This window comes from Oreochromis aureus, linkage group 9 (assembly GCF_013358895.1).
Source record: "Oreochromis aureus strain Israel breed Guangdong linkage group 9, ZZ_aureus, whole genome shotgun sequence".
NCBI classification, from domain to species: Eukaryota; Metazoa; Chordata; class Actinopteri; order Cichliformes; family Cichlidae; genus Oreochromis; species Oreochromis aureus.
Window position 1 is genome coordinate 37,970,740 of NC_052950.1, and position 24,256 is coordinate 37,994,995.

At 46.9% G+C, this 24,256-nt stretch overlaps 1 protein-coding gene across 4 annotated transcripts in view; it reads right to left on the reverse strand.

Moving 5' to 3' along the window:
- rreb1a (ras responsive element binding protein 1a) overlaps window positions 1–24,256 on the reverse strand; it is a 57,616-nt gene that overhangs the window by 8,632 nt on the left and 24,728 nt on the right. For 2 of the 4 annotated variants that reach the window (XM_031759469.2, XM_039617661.1), the window contains exons 2-14: window positions 22,445–22,546; window positions 14,454–14,549; window positions 14,145–14,376; window positions 13,307–13,376; window positions 12,331–12,420; window positions 11,245–11,408; window positions 8,028–8,169; window positions 7,797–7,942; window positions 3,574–3,763; window positions 3,186–3,479; window positions 2,121–2,580; window positions 379–2,029; window positions 120–295 (exon numbers count right to left, since the gene is read on the reverse strand). In XM_031759469.2, the coding sequence (XP_031615329.1) occupies window positions 120–295; window positions 379–2,029; window positions 2,121–2,580; window positions 3,186–3,479; window positions 3,574–3,763; window positions 7,797–7,942; window positions 8,028–8,169; window positions 11,245–11,408; window positions 12,331–12,420; window positions 13,307–13,376; window positions 14,145–14,376; window positions 14,454–14,544 (3,706 nt within the window). In that variant the 5' untranslated portion in view covers window positions 14,545–14,549; window positions 22,445–22,546. The remainder of the gene's footprint in view (window positions 1–119; window positions 296–378; window positions 2,030–2,120; window positions 2,581–3,185; window positions 3,480–3,573; window positions 3,764–7,796; window positions 7,943–8,027; window positions 8,170–11,244; window positions 11,409–12,330; window positions 12,421–13,306; window positions 13,377–14,144; window positions 14,377–14,453; window positions 14,550–22,444; window positions 22,547–24,256) is intronic. The other 2 variants (XM_039617662.1, XM_039617660.1) reach the window with 2 other exon arrangements.

The window sequence follows — 24,256 nt, forward strand, 5'->3', positions numbered from 1 at the left end:
ATGACATTCTACCTTTCTTTACTTTTAAATATATTCATTAGGATTCATTTGTAGTTTTTATTATTTTAACTGTAAGTTTTGGTTCCAGAAGTTTCCTGGACTGAGTTTCCTGCCCCCACCTTTCTTTCCTGCCAGGTCAGCAGCTCCAGTTTGCAGGTAGTTGCTGAACTTGTTGGCGTCTGTGTTAGCGAGCATCTTCTCCACGCTGGCAAACTCACCGCTCGACTCCAAGTCGATGCCGCTGACGGCCTTCTCCTTCAGGCCGAGGCCGGCTGCCTTCTTCCTGGGCCTCCTCCTGTTGGAGAGAATGTGGAGTCAGCAGGAGCGCTGAACATAGCAGTAATGTGAATAAAGTTATTTGAAATGCAGCCCACAAACCTGGAGGATCCGTCGGAGGCGTCGTCGCTCTGTCCCTCCAGGCCGGCCGAGGCTGTGGGGGCGTCTGTGGCGGAATCGGCCTGAGAGGAAGTGACGCCGGCAGCGTCGCGCTTCAGCAGGTCTGGGGCGGCGGACACAGAGCTGATGATCTGAGCAATGGAGGCCAGCGGTGGCAGCTCTTTGAGGGTGCCGGAGGGTGAGGAGGTGGCGGGTTTGGGCAGCAGTGGTTTGAGGCGCTGGGCTCGCGCCGCGTTGGGGAGAGAGGCGGGGGAGGAAGTGGAGCCCGGGGGCAGCTGGTAGCAGCCAAGCTGGGGGTGGGGGTGAAGCGGGGAGGGGCCACTCGCCATCTTCTCGTCCTTGGACAAAGCGTGCTGCTGCTGCTCGACGATGCTGCTGCCGCTCTGCTCCGTCTTTATCTCCCTCAGCTCGCTGCCACTCGCCGCCTCCCTTCGCTGCCTCTTGCTGGGGATGGACAGGTCGATGGGCTGGTCCAGGTCGGCGCAGTCGAAGGTGGGGGAGACGCTCTCCAGTTTGACCCCAGGTGACCCCGTCTGGCTGCCGGCGCCGCGGCCCTTTGCGGAGAAGTCGAGCGGCTGGTCCAGTTCTGCAGGATATGTGACATTCGCCAGTTCCTCCACCTTCACGACTGGGATCGGAGGCTGGCTGATGCCGTTCAGCGGCAACGGTGCAGCGCGGGCAGTGGCGAGGGCGGCAGCGGGCAGCAGGGTGGCGATGTGCTCCTCGATCTCACGCTCTTGCACCTCAGGGTGCTGCTTCAGCAGGTGGTGGATGCAGTTGCGTTTGGCTAGGAAGGCGGCGCCGCAACGTCGGCACTCGAACGGTTTCCTCTGGCAGCCGTTATGTGTGCGCAGGTGGATCTGTAGCGCCCGGTACGTTTTCAGGTCCTCGCCGCAGAACCGGCACACGGTCTCGGCTCCAGTGGAGCCCGTCTCCGCGTCCTGGGTGGAGGTGGTGCCTGCAGTGGTGATGGCGGCTGCGATGTTCGCCGTGGTTGTCGAGGTGACGTACTTGATGTTTTTCTCGATCTCCTTCCTCGAGGTCTTGGCGTGCTTCTTCCTGAGGTGGCGCTCACAGTTGGCCTTGACAGTGAACGGATAATGGCAGACGCGGCAGACGTACGGGCGCTCTCCGCTGTGCGTGCGCAGGTGACGGATGAGCGTGGCTTTATCAGGAGCTACGTAGTCGCAGATGTTGCACTGGTGGGGCAGGATGCCGAGGTGGAAGCGCATGTGCGCCTGCAGCACGCCGGAGAAGGCGAACACCTGGTCGCAAAAACGACACGGGAACGATCCCGAGTTGTTGCCGCCTTTGGTTCCTGGCTTCCTTCCGCTAAGCCCCACCTCCTCGTGTACAGCTGTAGTAGCAGCAGGCGGCGAGTCAGACAGGGGGGCGTGGGCCTCATTCATGCAATCCGCGTCCATCTGCCCGCCGTTCCCGGCTGAGGATGAGGACGAGGAGGGCGTTTTGAAGAGCGTAGGCGTGGGAGGTGGCAGGCTGGGGCTGATGCAGCCCAGTGAGGCCTGCTGGGAGCTTTGCAGGGGTGGAGGGGTCGTTGTTGTGAGGCTGGAGCGAGGGCTGATGGGAGGTTTGGGTTTCAGTGGCGGCATCGCCTTCTGACCCTGAACTTGACCTGCAGGATGAGAAACAGTCGGTGAGCGTTCGGAGTTATAAATCTACTTTTAAAAGCTTGAAGTAATAAACCGGCTCCAGCCAGCACCCACCGTTAGCACCGCTGAATCCTGGAGCTTTGGCCAGAGGTGGGAGTCCTATCTGATTTGGTGTGGTAGTCGCCACTTTCAGGATCTGCTGGATATCTGCCAGCTCCATAATCCCAGTACCGCCTGCCTCTCCGGGTTTGACACCTGATGAAGCGGCGTTGGCTGCAGTTGCGCTCCCGTCGGGTTGCAGGAGGAAGCCGGTGGGGAAGGGCTGCAGAGACAGCAGGCTGAAGGCGTCTCTCTGGGAGAGGCCCTGCAAGGCCGAGCCCGGGGCCTCCAGCAGAGGGATGCTGAGGGCCGTCAGACCGCTCACGCCGAGCCCCAGAGTCAATCCCAGTCCTCCAGACAGGTAGCCCGAAGCCGGCTCCTGGGGGAGGCTGGAGGACGGAGGCTCCACGTGTATCACCTTGATGCTGTCCAGGTGGGCCTGATGGATCTCGTCATCAGTGGGACCAGCCTTCACCTGAGGGACACGGAGAGGAAACATTAGGACATGTGCTGGGTTAAAATTCATCGTTTTTGTCTTTACAAAGATCACACACACAATTTTTTTTAAAAATCCGTCTTTTAAAGACCCTAGAACAAAAAACAAATACTTCTTTGTAAAACCATTTGTACTAGTTGGGTTAACATTCGTAAAGTTTACGCACGAGTTCAATCAGGAAGTAATGGCTCTGCTTTCCTGGGTGTTCGGCTGCTTTTCTGTTTACATGTCTACTCGCTTTCCCACGCTATTAATCTCAACGCTGACATCATCACTCTTGTCCAATCCTCTTCTCGCCCATCAGCCTCTGCTTGGCGTGGTTTGAATCTCTGCTCTCTGTTATTCTCCCTTTAAGACTCTTTCAGGTAACCCACCTCAGCCAGAGCTCTATTCAAGCCTCAATCTTCATCTTCACCACCGCCAGCATCTCGACTCCTGTTCTAAATCCTATCACATCCTGTCACCAATCCTGATCTGCCTGCATTTTATTCTTCGGCACTGAAAATTCTTTGTATGCTTATTTCAGTTTGTGCTTTTAATTTGAAAGGTCCACTTGTGTGCCATGTTTTTACTTCCAAACATACCTTAGAAACGTGCTGAAGACCCAGCCCTTCCAGGAAGTTGGACTGCTCTGCAGGCAGGGCTTCTTTGTCTGCGTCCTGCTGGTCGTTCTCAACCTCGTTCTCTGCAGAACCTTCTCCTTCCTCCTTCTCCTTCTCTGCGGTATCCTCCGAGCTGGTGGTGGCGGGTTTGTCGGGGTGAGAGTTGGTTTTATGGAGGTCCAGGGCTGAGCGAAGGGGGAATGCCTTGTCGCACGACTCACAGATGAACCGGTGGAACTTACTGATGCAGCGTCGGAGATTCGTCTCACACCAGACCTGGACGGGAAGAAAAACGGCGTTAAAACTCTGAATCCCGACATTTTCATCCAGGAAGCGATCCACGGGAACACGGTGACGGATAGGTGTTTACCTGTGCAATGTGAGGAAACTTCTTGCAGGAGAAGTCAATGAAGGCCAAGTCATTGAAGCCGGTGGGGATAGAGGGGTTACTCTGGATGAAAGGCCGGCCGCTGGGGTCCTGGGGGAGGAGCTTATGAACCCCCGCATTGTGACGCAGCAAACCACGGTGGGTTCGGAAAGAAAGGCAGCAGAGATCACACCTGCAAACACAAACACAGAAAAAAATGCTGCCTGAAAATGAGGAGATAATTCAACAAAGACTTGAATCAGAAAAAGGACAAAACGTCAAATAATCCAAAATATTTTGTCACTGAAAAACAAGAAAAGTACCTCCCACACATCTTAACAGGAATCTGGTTTAAAGACTTCTCTGTGAACTTACTTATCTGAGTAACGACTGGAAATATCCTGTTAGTCATTCGCTCTGAGGGCCGCTCTTTGTATGTCTGCTAGAGTTTAAATAGTAAGTTTGTTTTTAAAAATGGTTGTTTTTGTCCTTTTGGAAGATGGAGAGGAAAAGTCCTCGATGTTTGCCCAAAAAAAGAAAAAAAAAAAAAATGTTTTTATTGTCCTTCACTTTTTTTATTTTGAAAAATTTCTGAACTCCCACCACCAGGAGGCGACATTTCTCCAGGATTTTTTGTGTGTGGGGACCAGCAGGCTGACAAAGAGGAGGTGATGACATCATTTCGTCCCTTCCTGACTCTTGTTTTTCCAGTTTGAAGGTGCACACTCATTAACCTCGTGGTAAAGTTTGTGCGAAACTTTGAAACCAGCAGAGAGGATATGCTGATTGCTCTCTTTTCACGGCGCTCCTAGAACCTCATGAGGACTACAAAAACAGTTTAATACGTGGAAATCACACTGCTGGTTATTCAGCGGGTTAAGGACACACACGCACGTGCAGAAAGACAAGTGTGTGTGTGTGTGTGTGTGCGTGTAATAACCCGGTGTTGGTCCGGCTCTCGTTAAGCGCTGAGAGAACAGCTGCTCAGTGTCTGCCGCAGTCACACACTCTTATCACATCCTGTGTGTGTGTGTGTGTGTGTGTGTGTGTGTGTAATCCCCTCAGTTACGCTGTCAGAGGATGGTGGGGGTCGGGGGTGGAGGTCTGCACCATATGTGGAGCAGCACTTGTTGAACTCCATCAGTCAGACCTGCACCTCCACCCTCATCCATCCGAGCTGAGGTTCTCTGAAACAATCAGCCCACTGATGAAATATTGATCACTGTGCTGCTGATTATCATCGTTTTTAGTTTTAAGCAAAACATTCGATTCCAGTGTTTTCTGACCCTTCAAAGTAAAAGTGATGCATTAACAGACGTCGGTCAGGCTGTGATTCAAACTCTCTGCCACCATCTGAAGCCGCCAAGCTCCCGACTGTCCACATCATCACGCTGAAAAGTCTTATTTTAAGTTTTTAGAGGTCTTTATTTATGTTTTTATTACATGGAAACGTGCATCATGGTGCTGCGGCGACGGCGTTAAAGAAGTACGAATCCCTCGGTCATGTTTACGAACTACAGACTTGGCCTTCGTGTGCGTCTCGCTTCATCTTGTGAGAAACGTTTGTTCATTTTTTAGAAACTTTAGAGTTGGTTAGTCGTTTTTTATCGATTGATCGAACAAAGAGACCAAAACAACGGGCTGAAACAGGAAGCTGGAGCAACTGTGCAACCCCTCGGTTCCTCCTGTGGTCGTGTCCAAATTCATGGGCTGCATCCTCCTGAGGACCCGGCCTTCGCGGTCTACGTGGGCCGGGTCCTCAGAAGGTCGGATAGGCCGGAAGTAAACGGCTGTGAAATTGGACGGTCTAGCCTTCTGAGTAACGTCACCGCTGTCTCGGTGGAGTTTAATAAACTCAGCCGTCTGCTCCTTGCTATGTAAAATATAACAGGACACTGGCGTAAATTCTCGACCATCTCACACTTCTGTTTAATCAGTTTTCTGTTTGACGTTTATTCAGCTGTGTGAAAACCACCCGGGGGATTAATAAAGTTTTATTTTATCTAATCTAATAACTTTAATCTCAGCCAAACCGATTTACTCACGAACAAATAAAACACTGAAAAAAGCCAAACAATAACATTTTTAGGTTGTCTAAGTGACTTATATATTACGTTTAACCTAAGTAGCGAAAGTTGGCAGTGATCTGAAAATGATGTGCCGGGAGTTGTGCCGTTCTCGGCGGCTTCAGTGACCCTCGAGCTCCCGGCTAGCTATCGAGCTGGTGGGTAACAGACGTCTCCGAAAACGTCGAAGCACTTTTGCAAATATGCAATACCTTGATAAACCGAGCAGATATTTGAAGTTTACACAGCTACTTTCTCGCCTGAAAATATGTTAAAAGTTTATTTTGTGACTTAGAAAGATTAGTAAAAGTAATTTTAAAACTTAATGGCAGCCGCCATTGTTGGAAACTGGAGTTTGGCTGGGCCGCGCTATGAATTCTGGGATATGGTGGGCCACGAAGGACACACCCGACCCATCCTTCAAAGTCGGGGAAAAGGAGGACGCATTTGTCGGCTGCATTCGGAGGAGTCTACGAATTTGGACAGCCTTCGGCGTGCCGCTGTGACGCAATCGGTCTACAAATGCGGCCTCAGGAGGATGCAGCCTGTGAATTTGGACACGACCTGTGTCTGCGCTCGTGCCTCAACAAGCTCACTTTCATCTGATTGGTCAGCTTAAGGAAGCCTGCTGTGGGGCAGCTCCCATTGCTCGTGTACTGTGTGAGTATGCCTGAGATGACGCTGAGAGCGGCCTGAGCGTTCGAGCTCACAGCAGTGACTCCCAAATCGAGGGCTGCAGACCCCCAAGTGGGCGGCGGCGGTACTGCAGGTACACAAACTAATGTTAAACTAATACAACCAAACTGAGTTATTACACTCAGGAGGTCGTCTGTAATCATTACCCTGCAGCCGTGACGGTGATCTGACGGGTGCTCGTCGTTTCACATTTCCTCACTAACGCATCGCCCCGACCTGCTGACGGCTTCACCACCTAAAGATCAACACTTTGATCTTTAACGCCGCCTTTTTGTCTTCGTCTGGTTTTAATGTGACCGAACATCCACCCATCATCCCGTTGGTGAGATAAATTACCCTCCATCCTCCTCCATCCCTGCAGGGCACTCGATCCTCTTACCGGCTGATTAGGGAGGATTTACAGCTAAATATTCTCCTTCCTCCATAACGAGCTCAGCGCTGCCCGCTCGCCTCCTTCTCTCCCTCATCACAAACATTCTTTGCTTCCTTTCTTGTTTCCTTACAGCTCTCCATCCTTCCTTTAACCTTTCTTTCTGTCTCATATCCATCCTCCTTTCCTTCTCTTCTCCTTTCTTTCCTTCCTTCCTTTATTCTTCTTTTTCTTCTGTTCATGTCCTGCTTTTATATTTCTTTGTATCCTTCCTTCTCTTTTCCTTGTTTCCCTTCCTCCCTTCCTGTCTATCTGTCCATCCTTACGTCCTGTTCTTTCTTCCGTCTTTTCTTCTATTTCAGTCCTTTTTTGAACTTTATTAGTATTTTATAGTTTTCCCCATTTCCTACTTCAGTTCTGCCTTTTCCTATATTTCCTCATCAGCTTTCCTTCCTTCCTTCACTGCGTCCTTCCTTTTCTTTTAGTGCAACTTTGTCCATTTGATTTTCGTCCTTTCCTTTTGGATGTTTCTCCTTTGTTTCTTCTTTTTCACTTTACTTTTGTAAATTACTTTTCATCCTTTTTTCATCTTTCTTCTTTCCTTGTGTCCTTCACCTTCCTTTATTTCTTTACTTTGATTCCTAATTTTCCTTTCCCTCTTCTCTTTCTTTTTTCCTCCATGTTAAACTTTGTCCCTGTTGTGTTGCCATAGTGACAGATCTTCCTGGTACATCCTCCTTTTTCACTTAAGTTCTCTCTCTCTTTTCCCCAGTGTTTCTCTGCCTCCCTCGTCCCCTCTCCCAGCCGACCATTGTCCAGATTCATGAACACATTTTTTAATTTAAACTCTTAATTTGAAAGGTCGGATAAAACACTGCAGGAGTGTCCAAGAGTAAAGTTAGAAAGTAACCGAGTAAATGTACTAAATGAAAGGAAATGAGGACAGGACAAAAGGAGAGGAATCAAGGAGAGAAGCCAGTAAGGCAAAACCATTTTAAAAGAGGAGACAAGAAAAGGAAGTGGGAAGAGAGGGGAAGGAGAGGAAACGAGTGGAGGAAAGGTGAAGAAGAAAGATGGAGGGCTTAAGGCGGTACCTGAGGGCGGTGTCAGGGTGGGTGTCCATGTGCGCGTCCAGATCCAGTCTGGAGCTGCAGGTCTTGAAGCAGATGGGACAGGGCAGAAGCTCCTCCTCCGAGCCGCGGCCCGCCACCGCCTCGTCGGCCGTCGCGTCGTCCGCCACCTCGACACACAACAACTTGTTATCTCCCTTAACCGAACAAACCCCGCCCCTTCCTGACGGCCGATGCTCCCGTTGGTGTTTTTACCTTCTTGTTGGGCGGCTCCTCTCCGTTCTCCTCCTCGAGGCCCTGCCTCCTCTTCACGGACGGACGGCGGCGTTTGGTGGGAGAGGGTGGGCTGACGGGGAGCAGGCCGCTGGCCGGGTCCTTCTCGTGAATCTTCATGTGTCTGAAACAAGAAACGAAGGTACAGGTGAGCTTACGTCGCCTCGGGTACAGGTGGCGTTTACCTGCATGTCATCAAAAAAACCCAAAAGACCTGCAGAGTCATCGTTAATTTAACGAGGAACGCCGGGAATTCTGGGAAGGCCTGACGAGAACTGATACCAGTCAGTGGTCTGGGAGTGTGCAGGGATACAGTATGGATACAGGAGGGGGCGGCGCTACAACAGCCAGCGAGACAGTGCGTGAAAGTGTGCAGGTGTGCGTGTGTTTGTAAATGTCATCAAGGTCACAAGACACAGCAGTGAAGAGGTAAGGAGGAGAGGAAAGGAAACGTGGGCTGGAAAGGAAGTAAGGACAGATGAGAGGAAATAAGGAAAAGAAAATAAAGCTGAAAAAAAGGAAGAAACAGCAGGGACAGGGAGAAGAAAGGAGGTGACATCAGGAGGAGATGAGGAGGTGCTGTGAGGTAATGAGTGTTTAGAGGAGGACACACAGGGAGGTGTGGGCCTGAGGAGTCCTCATCTATAAATAGGTGTCAGGCAGCGAGCTGGACGCCCATAAGAGGTCCTCACACTCAGTCAGCAGATCTGAGAGCAGCTGACAGGAAGCTGCTCATTAACCAATCAGAGGAGAGGAGAAAGGAGGCGGCCAACCAGAGAGCAAAGTCTGCTCAAACCGCGCTGTGGCCCTGCAGCCGGCCAATCAGAGTGCAGGAAACCTGCCAAGTCAGCTGACACACAATCCTTATCATCCTGTGTGTGTGTGTGTGTGTGTGTGTGTGTGTTGATATGTGGACTTCAGCAGCTGTTTGCAACACACACACACACACACACACACCAGAAACAGAACAAGGATAGAAGGAGAGGAGACAAGTAATGACCACAAGAAAGGAGGACAAGGAGAAGAAAGAAGCACCGGGAGAGGAGCAACAAAGGCAGCAAACAAGGAAGGGAACAAGAGGTGATACAAGTAAGGTAATCAAGGAGAAAAGCTAGGAAACAGAAAAGGAGATAAGCAAATGAAACAAGAAAAAAAAAAAAAGGAGCAAAAACAAGAGAGAAAACAGAAACAGAGGAAACCTGAAAACGAGGAAGGAGGAAACAGGAAAGTAAATAGGAAGAGAGCAAACTCCTCCTCCTCCTCCTCCTCCTCAGGTCATCTCCCTGAAACTACAAACTGGAGTGAAACAGCTTCAGAGACAAAATGGACTCTGTTTCCTCCTCTCTGCTCGTTTGAAGCAGGAAAATCTTTCAGAGGATGCTCTGCTCCTCCTCCTCCTCCTCCGCTCACAGTTTGCATTGTAAATCAGCGCCTCATCCGTCTCTCCGCACTGCTCTTTGTGCTCGCCTTCCCGGGCTCGGAGACTCGACAAACCGGCCCGTCGAGTTTCCGTAAAGGTGGATTTTCTGAGTCATAGAAAATCCCGCGTGCCTGAAGGGAGCACGTGTTTTTGTCTTCTGTTAGACTTCAGGAGTTTGAGTTCACGGACGCAGGAAACATCGAGTCTGAGCGGTGATGGAGAAACTGAAGCAACAGCTGATTCCTCTCATCGCATTAGTTCAAAACAAAAACACCGAACAAACTGAAACCCGACAACAAGAACAAAGTCTGCACCCATAAACATTCAACTCACACATAACTACAGCTTTATACTACAATAAAGCTCTTTCATCCAACTGCTGCCTGTCTGCAGACACACGCTCCTCCGTCTGAGCTCAGACGCTTTAAAGCAGCAGAAATGTCTTTAAAACTCAGAGGAGCTCAAAAATAACGCGAGCACAGGCAGAGCCAGTAAAACTGAAGCAAACATGATGACACAGTGAAAAACGTCTGCGACATCCAGCAGATCTGAGAGCGTCTGTCGGCCTACAGTCATTCCTTCCTGCCCACAGCTCCTCATACCATCGCTGAGAGCGAGGACACAGAGACAGACCGACATCTGTCAGGCTCAAACCAACGGGCTGAACAACAATCCTCCAGTAAACACCGCAGAGCCTCGGCTAACGGCTTCAAGTCAGCGCAGAGCTCCAATTACTCTTTAAAGTCCAAACAAAGCTGCTCACATGGAACAAAAGTCGATTCTTTTCAAAGTAAAGTCTGTAAAAACTTACAAAACGTTACCAGGCTGCTTTAGAGGAGCTTACCTGGGGGCTGCTTTTCAAAATAAAATGCAGTAACAGTGTTCCCATGTAAAACATATCTAATTATTGTTATTACAAATTATTATTACGAATCAAAAAGCTAATACATGTTCAATGGGGAGTGCCATCCATGACCTTTCTCTTTCTTGTAAAGCTTCAAAATAAAAGCCCAACCAGGTAAAAATAGCCTCAGCTAGAGGCTAGCTAAAAATACATCAATAAATATAAGCCTGAAGAACAGGAAGGATGCTTTGGAAAATGTGGGAATGATGATTATTATTAAAAAAATAAAAATAAAAAAGTATCTGAAATACTCCATTTCAAAATAAAATGCACATCGACCTTATAAATATTAACATCTGAACTTTTAAACTTCCTCTTGTAATGTCTGGTTTGGTGTTTGTTGTGATGCAGACTCTGGCTAATGAACACACACACAGGATACAGTTAGGTTGTTGGGTCTGATGGTGAAGCCTGGACGTCACTGATAAATAAATGACTGGGCGTAGTTCTGTGTGTGTGTGTGTGTGTGTGTGTGTGTGTGTGTGTGTGTGTGTGTTTGTTTATATTGGGGTTGGGTTGTTAAAAGTCATCTTCCAACTTCCTGTGTAACCCCCGCCCCCTCTCCCATACACACTCCACACCACAGTTTGGTGGTGTTCTCCCATGACGGTTGACTGGTGATCATGTTAGACTCAACTTCCTCCCCCAGAGTTTGTATAGTGTGTGTGTGTGTGTGTGTGTGTGTGTGTGTGTGTGTGTTAAGCAGTGACACCGACATAGATTTTTTAAACTTAAATGATCACATATATGAGGTTGATGTAATCCAGATGTTTGCCTCTGTATGTTAACTCTAACACTTCAAAGAGTCGAATGAGGTGCTCGTCTCCGATTGGCCGGCAGGTAACAGGGCGTGTGTGTGTGTATGCTCTGATCACCTGTGCATGTTGCCATTGGTGGTGAAGGTCTGGCCACAGATGTTGCATTTGTAGGGCCGCTCGCCGCTGTGGACCAGCATGTGTCTGTCGAGCGACGAGGCCGAGCTCAGGCATTTCCCGCAGATGCTGCAGGAGTGATCCGTCGCTCCGGCGTCAGCGTTGTGCTGCGGACGGAAGGCACGCGTGGTGACTCGGCAGCTCAGAGTTACCTCATTTTATGAGCGGTCACAGAGCGGACGTGTGTAATGTTTGACATTATTGGACGCACCCCTTCAAAATAAGAGTATCATCACACAATAGTGGTACCCCAGTAAAAACCAAAAGTCCCAAAGAATAAAATAATAATAAAACGCACATGTAAAGCACTTTGAGGGTCTCGCAAAGCGCTATATAAATGCAATCCATCATTATTATTATTATTATCATTATTATTATTATCATCATTATTATTATGTAGACACTGTGTGACCATTTATTTATACATAGCTGCTGTTTTGTGTCTGCTGAACTCACCTTCAAAATAAGAGCCTCCTGGCTGTATAGTAGCCTGATTTTCTCAGGTCACCAGATATGTGTTGGATTTAAGTAGAAGTAAAATCCTGCAGTAACTTGGTAACAGACTGTTGGCATGATATTGGCGAGGCCATCAAAGATCTTAAACATGCTATCCTTTCAAAATAAAATACACATCTAGGAAGCAGACATACTTTATTCTGAAAAGTTATTATTTGGATTTTACTTATTTGGGCTTAGACACATCAGCCTGACTTTAAGGAAAATAACACTTTGTAATATGTTGAATTTTCAAGATAAAAGCCCCAAAAGTTACCAAGGCTGTTTGAAAAGCATCACAATGCTATTGAGTAAAATAATGTTTTGAAATATATTCAAAAGAGAGGATGCTCTTTCAAAATAAAATTCTAATATATACACTGCTCATAAATCGAACATATTTCTTACATCTGTTACCGTTTCATCTCTTATTAAACTGGTCACTCAGGCCGCAGCAGCTTTGACACATAGAAGGTTTCTCCTGAACATCTTCAGTTATTTCTTTAACACCACGTCACTGTGGGGTGTGTTTACCTGTCTAATGTGCATGGTCAGCTGGTGCTGTGTTTGACAGCTCTTGTCACACAGCGGACAACAATAAGATGAGCTGTCGTCTTTGGTTTCCTGAAGAAAAAGAAAACAAAGATCAAAGGTCATCCAATCATGAAACTACAAACTGTCACATGACCTGCGCAGCACTTAGACTCACACCTGACTGGTTTCTTCTTCTTCTGTTATATTTAAAACATGCTACCACAAAAACCAGGCTGAAATAACCAAATCACAGTGATTACCACAGTCAAAACATTATAGGGTGTGGGTCACATGACGGCGCCGGCTGGACCAGGCTTCACCCTGTGGAGCATGTTTGTGGCTTGACAGCTGTGTCCAGATGTGCGCTGAAGTGGCCCCAGTTTGACCCGATGACCTAATGTCAGCCGATGCCTCACATCCAGCTGCAACACTGACCGAGCGGCTGCAGAGCTGCACACACACAAATCTGTCTTTCTATCATCGTGGAGACCCATGCTAATATGATGATTTAGGGGGACTCATGTTATCGTGATTCATTCAGGGACAGAGGACCCTAAAACACGTCTAAAAGGCCTTGATGACCTCTTTGAAGGTGCATCTAATTGTGAAGACCCGAGGCAGAAGGCTAAATGTCCTCACAGTCAGGCCTCGTCTGCTCATCATTCTGGGAGGAAACGTTGAGAAAACAATCTCTACAAATTACTGCGCGCGCACACACACACACACACACACACACACACAAACACACACAAACACACACACACACACCCTCCACTCAGAGGCAGTGCTTTCCTTTTCCTGTTGAACCACAGGAAGTTCTGACGCGCCGTGGAATGCCAGTGAGCGTGATGGGAGAGGAGCAACGAACCACAGTGACGAGGCAAAAAACATGAAAAGGAGGGAAGAAGAGAAGCTGCACGTCCTGCTGCGGACAGCAAAGGCGGAGGCCGAGCCAACGCGGCGAGGTGTTGCGTACCTGGTTGCGTCGTGCGTTGCGGCCGGGAGGGGCTCGCATGGCTGCCGTGAGGGACTTGCTCGGTGAAGGGCTTCAAACGGAGAAGAAGACAAAACATTTCACACATAAATAAAAAAGTTTAAAGAGAAACAAAAAAGACTCAACAGTTTCCTTTTGAAGTAGGTGTGTTTGGTTTGTTCCTGCTTTACAAAATGAGTGTTTTCATGCTCCCAGAGCAAAGAATCTGGTAAATTATGTGCAGAATCTCTTTAATAAGTAAGCGGGCTTCATTCTGTTTGGTTTTCATCCTGTTGGGATTTATTCCTCCAGAGGAGGTGGGGCTGTTTTCATGTTTCCTGCCGTGCTTCAGTGATTTTAATCCAGCCCGGAGCGTATGTGAGTAATTACACTTACAGCTGAAATGACCTCCTGTTGTTCTGTGAGCTGCCATTTAAATCCTGTTCATTTGTTTATATTTTGTCCCATTAAAAGCAGCCGAGCTGTCTATCAGCACTTCCTGTTTGTGATGAATGTCTCTGGGTTACAGCGATGCTGAAGGAAACTTGAACAGGTACGTTTGGCCAAATCTTATTCAATGTCGTTAACTTGTCCTGCAGACATGTCTGGGAGTATTTCATCCTCCACCTCCACCCGCAGATGTTAATCTGGTCCACACAGAGACTGAGATGTAGCTCTGTGGACACCGTTTAACTCACACTTGGTTCATTTGGGTGCAGAAATGAATTCAAGTTTGAAGCCAACACGAGAAAGCAGCTAAATATCGACTTTAGCTCATCATCTCTCTAAACTTTAAACTTTTTAAAGTTTTTAATAAAGTTTGAAATCTGTCTGTAATCACCTGGGGGAGGGGCCGGCGGAGGAGGAGGCTGAAGGGGCTCCACTCCCACCGTCTCCGCCGTTAATGGTCCCTGTTGCTGACATCACTGCTGACATCATGGCATTAATGGAGGAGAGGTCTTCTCCTCCGCCTCCTCCGGTTCCCACGGTTCCTCCACCTTTCTCTCCGTTCTGTAGTTTCGCTCCTCCGCTCGCCACCTCCTTTGCTCCTTCCATCACTCCGTTGATCGCTCCTGAAGAGCAGCATCGCTGACTGTTAATTACTCTGTTAGCTAAAACCATTACATGTTCACCGGGGTTTGGCGCGCACCTTTGAGGTTATTGTGCGTTTTCTCCTCCTCCTCAGTCAGCTCAGTGTTGGCTCCTCCCCCTGCCTGCCGCTCCTCTGTGGAGTTCTCCATGACTGCTGGAATACAGACAGACACAAACTATTAGAGAGTAGCCATCCTCTAAGCCGTCCCACCAAAGTCCATTTAAAAATGTGTGCGTTTAAAGCTGCGATGCATTAGCGAGCGCCGCAGCACAGTAAACAAAGGCTCGGCTGATTGTTACAAACTCCTCTGTCAGTTGGAGACATGAGGATTTTTGAGTGGTGTGTGAAGGGTGAGGGCTGACTGAGATTAGAATAGCACGGGAGCTCAGCAGTGCTGACTTTCCCCGGACACATCCAGAGTTTCTGGTTTCACCGAAGAAAACTTTTCAAAAACCCTGCGAGTGCTGCAGAAGTGCATGAACAGCTTTAGCAGAAGGAGAACAAACACAAAGTTTGCAAACCTGAGAAAGATTTTTTTTTTTTGAAAAGAAGCAGTTTTATGAATCGTTTGTGTGCATGTTTGAAACACTGCTGTGTTCCTGAGTTTCTGATTTACTTTGACACTTAAAGGCTTCACAAAGAGAGACAGCAGAGGAAGACTTTCCATCTATGAGCGAACAAAAGCAGCTCTGGCTGAGCGCCGACTGGACCAGAGGGGACCAAACGTTGGGTTTGCAGCCCTCACACCTGTTTCTACCAGCCCAGAGCGACATATGAGGGAGAGATGGAGGAGGAGGAGGATGGAGGAGAGAAGGGGCACTTCTCCTTTTTGCAGAGAGGAGAAGACGAAAGCTAATTACAGTTTCCTGTCTGCCCCCAGAGGAAGAAGCGCTCCAGAGCCGGCCACTTCCTCCTGCAGCTCAGAAAGAGGCTGCGTGTGTGTGTGTTGGACATTCCTAGGTCAAAGAAAGAAGGAAGCGAAAGAAGCAGCGAGTCCTAAAAATGATGAAAAAGTCAGTGGAGGTCCAGTCTGCAGTCAAACGCCTCCGATCAGCCCGACACTAACATTCGAACTCTGCAGGCTGAAAAGTTGGCGTGTCGCTGAGTCAAGCGACTTCAGTGTTACCCTCCCGCGGTGGCCATGTTTGTGGCCAGCAGTTGAGTCACGCTGACATCACATCCTCGTCAGCGGTGCTCTTCCTGATTTTGGCACAGCGAGTTGCACCACAGCATTAAACCGTTATTGTAATGTACCTGCAGGGCAGCGCCGTTATTTAAACGCTTTAATGCTTTAAACGCAGCAGCTTCTCGACATTTTACCCTGTCCTCGTAAAAAGAAACAAAGAAGTGGGAACAAATGGAAAAAACTACTCTGGTATCTAAAGATCATCTTAACTAGGAATTTAAAAAGCAAACATTTTTATGTGATCGTTAACATCAACACAGGTCTGACAATGTCTGAGCGCGATGACTTTACTGCACAGATTTCACGTCTCTGTTACAGCAAATGAAAACAGCACATGAAGCAAAACCAAAGAAGAAGAAAAGGAGGAGAAAAGAAAAGAGAAAGGACGAGTGGAACGCGGCGAGAGAGCGCTGACAGCTGGCAGCGAGCGCGCCGTGTTTCCACTGACCTCTGAGTGTATCACCGCTCCTGCATGACACACTGTTACATGGCCACGGCAGGTGCACGCGCGCACGCGCGCACACACACACGCAATCGGACGCTGTGATTGGCTGCCAGAGTGCTCGGGCAGCACTTTTTACAGCCCGCAGAAACGAACGGCAACAGATGGCTGTGAGAGGAGAGGACAGAGGAAGCTGGGAAAAAAAAGGATGGAGAAAGATAACCCTCCCAAAATCAACCGTCCTAACCCGGGCTGCTCTGAACGCTGCAAACTGAGAGACGGCGCCAACATGCGCAAGTGTCAATGCAACACATATCATAAAGAATAATAATAAATAAATAAATAGACGGCAGAGGCTGCGCCAAAGTTTTACAAACATCTATGACGATGTTTAAACCAGTTTAAAAGGAACGGTCCCTGAACGCAGCACGAAGTCTGAGCACTGTGTGTGTGTGTGTGTGTGTGTGTGTGTGTGTGTGTGTGTGTTGTGTGTGTGTGATAGCTGATGTTACTACATCTGTTCCCAGCCATCATTCTCACACACTCTAACACTCCCTCCTGACTCACTGTCTCTCTCTCACTCACACACACACACACACACACACACACACACACACACACACACACACACACACACACACACAGCTCTGACATCCTGACATTCTTGCACATCCATGCAAAAGCAGAAAAAGGTCACCGTGTTGGAGCCACTGAGCATGAATGTATCTGTACGTGTGTGTGTGGGTGTGTACTCGTACATCTGTCATTGTAAGGACCATCACCCTCTTTTGACCTTAGGAGGACGCTGTGGCAGTGACACACTTTCAACTTTTAACTTTAAAAGGTGCAGTCACATGACAACTACACAGTACAGCCCTTATCACTCCTGCTAAGAGTTGATAAATTACCTTAGCTACCATGCTAACAATGCTAACTGCACGTCAACAAGCACTTAGATCAGTTCATTTCTGTCCTTTTTAAATTTGTTGTGAAAGCAAGAACGTCAAAAAGTTTTTACCAATGCAGTAATATTAATTTCTGTCTCTACACTGTAAGTATTTAACCAGCAGAATTAGTTAAGTTTAACGTCTAACGTCAGTGATTTCACGTCATGAACCTCCTGCTGTGCACCAACTGTGTGAAGATGTAACCCAGCGACAGACGGTTATTAAAGCCAGAGGGTGGGGGATGGATGGAAGACAAAGCACAGGATGGATGTGTGGGCTAGAGAGGTAAAGGATGTAAATGAGGATTAAGAGCATCCTCTCTGTCCTCGTCTCTTATTCACTTTGATAACTAGGAAGCAGAAACATGCAAGTTTTTATAATTTTACTACAGATAAGTCTGCATGAACTTTATGTTTTAACCTTCTGATATAATCCAGTTTTTACCTTTTGTTAATAGTTATTGTTGGCTAGCATGCCTTAGAGGCTCTGGCACTAAAGTTAGCATCTAGCATGATAAGAGGCTACTTCACCAGCCCACAGCAGAGTTTCTTTCTTTTATGATAAATACCCGTCACAAGTTTATGAAGTCCAAGTTATAGATAATCTCCCTCTCTCACACTAGCTATGTTTTTATAGCATTAGCCTAGCAGCTGCAATGAGCATTGTTAATCTCAGACAGTAATCATCACTAACATATAAATTCACTTTACTTGTACTTTTTTAGTTTGTATATGCTTAACAGTACTAGTGAGTTAGCCGCTGGTGTGAACAGCCTCGTCTGCATTCATTTTCCCAAATTCACCAGGTGAAGCAAAATGGCCCAACTGTATACTGCTTTATGGTTATGTTAGCAAACAGTAGAAACCTTATATAGCATCAATTAATGGACACAAAGGCCAGAGGCAAACTTCTACAGAAAGCAGACTGTGCCATGGTCAGCTCTCTCCTCTTCCTCCTTTTTCTAACCTTTTCCATTTATATTTATACCACTGTGTTTTTGTATCTGTGAGTCCTCCCCGGTGTCAGCTAACAGTCTGTGTTTAGCAGGAGAGATGTGAGCAGAGGGATGGAGGGATGCATGGGGAGATAGAGAAGTGAGAGAGGGGGAGGACAGGAACCAGTCACCATATGTTGGCTATTTATTACACCTCCCTAAACTGTCACTCTCCCTCCATCTATTCATCCATCACCCTCTCGGCCTCATTCAGAACAGCACTGCAACACTGTTTATCTAAACAGGAACGACTTCGCTTATTTCTAGCAACACGTTCTTACTCTGGAACTGCAGTTTTGTATATTTGCATGATTAACAGTTAAAAATAAATAACTTGTGCTGTGCCTTTTATAGCGAGTGAGATCCACAAAGACTGAAAATGTTAACTTGAATTAGCCCCAAGTGGACATTAGAGGAACTGCAGCCATTGGTGCATCTGCATTTGCTTCATTTTCAGTGCACATTAGCACTGGATGCTTGGCAGCGTTAGCGCTGATTATCTAAGAATAACAACGTTGTGATGAAATATGGCGCTGGCTGCAGCGTAGAGCGGTCAGGGCTGCCTCTGTAATGCTGTAAATGTCCTTTTGCTAAACTCACAACCTTATGATCTAATCCATAATCTACTGGGCAGGTTCTCGACAGGAAATCCCAGGATAATTTCCAACCTTGTGACAGTGATGGAGAGAAGTGATGCTATTCATGGGAATTCACCAAACTCGTAAGAGAAACTGAAAGAAAGTCAGAGCCTCTTTATCTCTTTCTGTTTCTGCGCTGGTTGACCACAACAGGAAGTTCACACTCACGGGAGTCACAAGAGAGCGTTTTGCTGCTTCCCCATGTGTGCTCACAAAGAGAGAGATTGATGGGCATTCTCGCTCGCTCTTGATGACCCCCCTCCCCCCCCCAAGCCTCCATCTAACACTCAGCTGCCATCACCCATCCTCCACCGCTCCGCCGATCCCGACGTTCCTGTTTCCTCGCTGCAGAACTCTGCCCAAACTTGTTAACGCACACTTGTGAAACTAAAAGCCGAATATCCCAAGGCAGAGATGACTTTCTCTGAGCTGCATGGACAAAAGCATGTCGTGTGTTGCCTTCTTTCTAAAACCATGACCAAGTTTCAGTGCAGATGCAGACAGATGTGTAAGACATATTTGATCTGAGCACAGCCACACTTCAAATCTACACAACTTCAGTCCCCAAAACACTGATTTAAAAATATAATAATTATAAGTTGTAAATTGGACATCTGCGAGCACATACATGCTGCGTACTGCTAATATCAACATTTAAAAGCATCAAAATAAACAGGCGCCAGTTTTTAATGTCGAGGCAGCAACTTTCCCACCTCAACGAAGCACAAAAGCCGTTTTTGTTGAAGAGAGAAAAAACACCAAGTGTTGACTTGAACCCAAAAGCACAGAGGTCTTATTCTTTACACCCAGGCACCACATGCAGCTCCACTTTATGTGAGCGGCCCCTTTTGTAATTGCCACACAGCAAACGGTTGTATCACGGGAGGATTTCAAAGGAATCATGCAAGCAGGGGCGTGTATAAGAGTTTTTAGATGGGGTGGCACACTCCCTGATTTCTAAGGGGGGGACCCAGAGCTGAGTTTGAAACCAAAGCAGAGTGACGCTGTAACAAATTAGCTGCCACACTGAAACTTGATTGAACACTAATATTTACATCTTTAAATTCGATCATCTTTTATCACTCTGATGAGTTTCTAGCTCTAACAAACACAACAGGTTCCAGTGCACGTCACTACATTACAGTTTTATAGTTGGACCTGCAGTAATGTCTCAAGAGGAAAAAGGTGACATGGACTCCCCTGACCCACCTGTATATATGCCCATGCTTGCACTGACATGGCAGCGCAAATCTGTGGTGGCACCAGAGGTGGGCAATCAGATTTCAGTAGAGGAGGTGCCATCCCAGGACACCATGTTAACATTTAAAAACATGTCAAACATCCCTAAACACTGACAGCACGTCCACTGCCTTTCAGACACGTTCTCCATCCGTCTCCACCTCCTCCACCTCCTCCTCCATCGTCCTTTTACAAACTGTTTCTAACTCCTCTTCCTCTGCTCATCTCCCCTCTCTGCCTGCTCGCTGCCCTCCAGCTCGGTTACACATTGACTGCTTCCTGTGTGTGTGTGTGTGTGTGTGTGTGTGTGTGTGTGTGTGTGTGTGTGTGTGTGTGTGGAGTTTAGACCCGCCGAGATAAAGTGTTGAGATAGCATCGACGGTGTGTCGGCTCCACTGTACAGCATACCGCAGCCGGCAGGCAGAGCGGGGGAGGGGAGCGTCTCAGCCAACCACCGAGCACGCTCACAGTGGAAAATGTCTGCAGCTCTCAGCCAATCAGCAAGCAGATTCCTCAACACATCCATCCTCCCCTGTGTGTGTGTGTGTGTGTGTGTGTGCGCGCTGCCCCATCTTTCCTCCTCCTACCAAACACTTCACACTGTTTTACTATAAAGATCTTTAATAAATTAAAAACAATAAAATTAAATTTGTTTCTAATATAATATTTAGTGTTTTACTTTGTGCCATTATTATCATCATGCTTCAAAATCTTTGAAAACTGTCAAAGATTTAATTTAAAAAAAGAATAATTGTAATATTATGGAAATTAAACATTAAATGTTAATTAAATAAAGACTATTTTCTTAAGTAGTAATAATACTTTCATAATTATTGAAAAATGTTCTGTTTTTGTATATTAATACATCATCATTAATTAAATAAAAACACATTTTAGTAAGAATTTATTACTAAAACTCCTGCTATACATTTTTAAAGTGATTTTTTTTTTAAATGTGTAAAGTTACTTTTACAGTTTATATGTTCTGTTTTTACTCCCTTTTAAACTTGAAGTAAATTAATCTCCTTCATACATGGTTTAAAAAAACAAAACATCATAGATGTAACTGAAATGCTTAATTATATATATTAATTTAATATAATCGTTTTTAAAGTACATGAATCACTTTCATTTCCATGTTTTTATACTTTTCTGAGGGATGCTTGATCACCCCCCATGAGCAGCACTTTGGCTATGTTCACACTGCAGGCGAAAGCGCATCAAATCCAATTTTTTTAACCCTATGCGACCCATATCCGATCATGGTCTGACAGTGTGAACGGCACAAATCCGATATTTTCAAATCCGATCTGGGTCACTTTCATATGTGGTCCTGAATCCGATACATATCCGATGTTTTAGAAAGCGACTGCTGTTTGAACGGTCATGTCGCATTAAATCCGTCTTTTACGTCACTGACACAAGACAGACGCCAATTATCAGCGCCGGAGAAGACATCGCGAACGCTTCCAGTGTAGATGTTAGTGAAACTGTTGTGAAGACAACGTGAACATTTTATTTGTACTGTATAATCTGCAGATTCTGACAGAAATCTGCAACTATCCTTTGAAGCAGCGCTCCTCTAAAACAGCGATAAGGATCATTATTAGGTTATTTACATTATTATGTAAATAACAAAATAACTTAAAGCAAAAATTGGGAAACGTAAAGTCCGAAGTCTTTATATTAAGGGCCATCAGTCAAACAATACTGTTTGCTCTGGGTCTAAACAGAGCGCGTTGTGTGTGACGTCTTCTTTTGCGCATGCGGGCCGCTTTGAGCGTTCACACTAGAGCGCGTTTGCTGTCACATTTTATTTGTAGTGTGAACAAGCAGACAAAAAAATCAGATTTGATCAAAAAATCGGAATTGAGCATTAAGACCTGCAGTGTGAACGTAGCCTTTATGACAGTTGGGAGGAAAAATGCCCTTTTTACAGGAAGAAACCTGCAGAACCAGGCTCAGGGAGGGGCGGGGCCATCTGCCCAAACACCAATCACACTGACAGTATCTTATTATGTAATTTCAACTCAGTTTGTTTCCTTTAATGTTTATTTATTGAGTTTTATTTGTGGTTCTAATGTTGGGCTTCATTCAGCACTTTGTAAAGTCTGGTTATCATCACTGTTACAAACGTTAAAGGAGCTTCTGGAGCTTCAGCTCGTAAAGTCGTAATAAAGTGGTGAGAGCAGGCTGGACAGATAGAAGCGCACAGAGGGAAGACTGAAGAGGCGTTTATGAAAACGTCCAACCTTCCGTCTCCTTGGAAAGCCGGAAAACTCCCTGAAACATTTCCAGGAGCAAACACATCTGGAATCAGGTCTCAGTACGAAAACGCAAAGCGCTGACAGAGACAGAAACAGCCAAACGCCATGCAAGCGGAAGCAGAAACCACTGAAACAAAGATGGCGGACTGTGCGACAAGAAACAGGAAGAAACGTTCGTTCCCAGAGCTACCAAAGAGGCGGAGCCTGGGAGTGTTTACAGGTGAGCTTCAGGTGGATGAAAGATGGCGAAACAATGAGGAGGAGGAGGAAGGAGGAGGAGGAAGGTGAAGGTGGCGGCGGGATGAAGATGAGAAAGGAGGGAGGAGCATATTTACCCGTCCTTTTCGTAAAGCAACGATCGCTTGCTCGAATCTGTCTCGGGGCGGGGCGGGAGGGGGCGGGGTTTGTTGTGTGTGTGTCTGCAACCACTGCTCACACTGCAGGGAGGAGAGCACAGAGAGACCATCAGTGACACAAACACACGTTTACACACAAATACAGTCAGACAAACATGTAAACAACAAACACACAAAGTTTGGATGCACCAATGTGAACATCCGGACTCGATGTGTTCCAGAATAACACAAATATTCACCTTTACAGGAAACGCCTCCACAGCAGATGCTAGTGCAGCTAAACTGCATTCACTGCATTTTATTTAACTTCTATTATCATTTTATTATTTTCTGTTTAAAGTTGCATATCTACGTATGCAGCAGCTCACAAGCTGCAGTTTGAAGAAACACTGGTTTTATTTGAAGTGTCCACCCTGAGGAAGGCCTTTATCCACACCCACAGTGGGCATGACACAGAGCCGTGTCATTACTGTAATTAGTATTTTAATTTATCAAGTTTTTACTGTTTAACGTTTTACCGTAAATACTGTAATACAGCACAGTGGTCATTTAGCTCATATTTTATTAGGCTTTTGTACTGAGCGTACACGGCTCCCGTTGCCGTGACGATAATCACAGATTTTACTACAATAGAAACAGAACTACATCTATTCCCTCGATCATTTACTGCTGCTGTTTACATCGTGGAATATATATGTTCTGGCCGAGCTCGAGAGCGCCCCCTGTGGAAGAAGAAACAGCCCAGGCATGCGTCCCCCTGATTTCACTCAAACACATTTAAACAATGAACATGGATGTATCCGCCCACAGCGAGCGTTTCCACGGACCCGCGCCTGTAAACGTGTAAACGTTCATGTCCACATAAACAAAGTAAACAATGCAGAAACAACACACAGAGCTGCAGGGACGTGAAGGTGAGCGCGCACAGGAGCGAAGGAGACGCCTACTTCACAAAGTCTGAGTCAGACTCGTCGTTTCACCACCTCTGACACACACACACACACGCACGCACACGCACGCACACACGCACACACACACACACACACACGCACACACACACACGCACACACGCACACACATACATACACGCACACACGCACGCACGCACACACGCGCACGCACACATACACGCACACACACACACGCACATACACACGCACGCACACACACACGCACGCACGCACGCACACACGCACACGCATGCACACACATACACGCACGCACACGCACGCACACACACGCACGCACACGCACACATACACACACGCACACACATACACGCACAGCTTCAGGTCCAGCATTACAAATAAAAAGTGAGTACAGAGGTCAGTGTGCTGCATTATGTGCTGATACAATCACGGCTGCCAGATAACACAAAACACCAACTGAGTTGTGGAGGCACCATCAAGGCCCAGAGTGGCCCGGTGCATCATGGGTAACAGAGAGATACCTGCTATCTGCTGAATGTAGGGCGACGTCAGAGAGCAAGGAGACGCTCTGGGTCGGCCCGCAGCAGTGACGTTTGTCAGGACGTTTTATTTTTATTTACAGGTTCAGAAATAAAAAGTGCAGAAGAAGAAGAAACACAAAGGCGATGTGGAAACAGAGGCTTAACTGAGCTGCCCAAAGACGCTAATCTGTCAGACAGGGCGAAGCGAGGTTATGATAAGGGAGGGCGAGACAAAAAAAAGACAAAAGAAATGCTGGAAAGGAGGAAAGATGGAGGGATAAGAGGGATGCAACAGGCTGCACAGCTCAGGGATGTATTTATGGATGGAGGGATGATGGAAG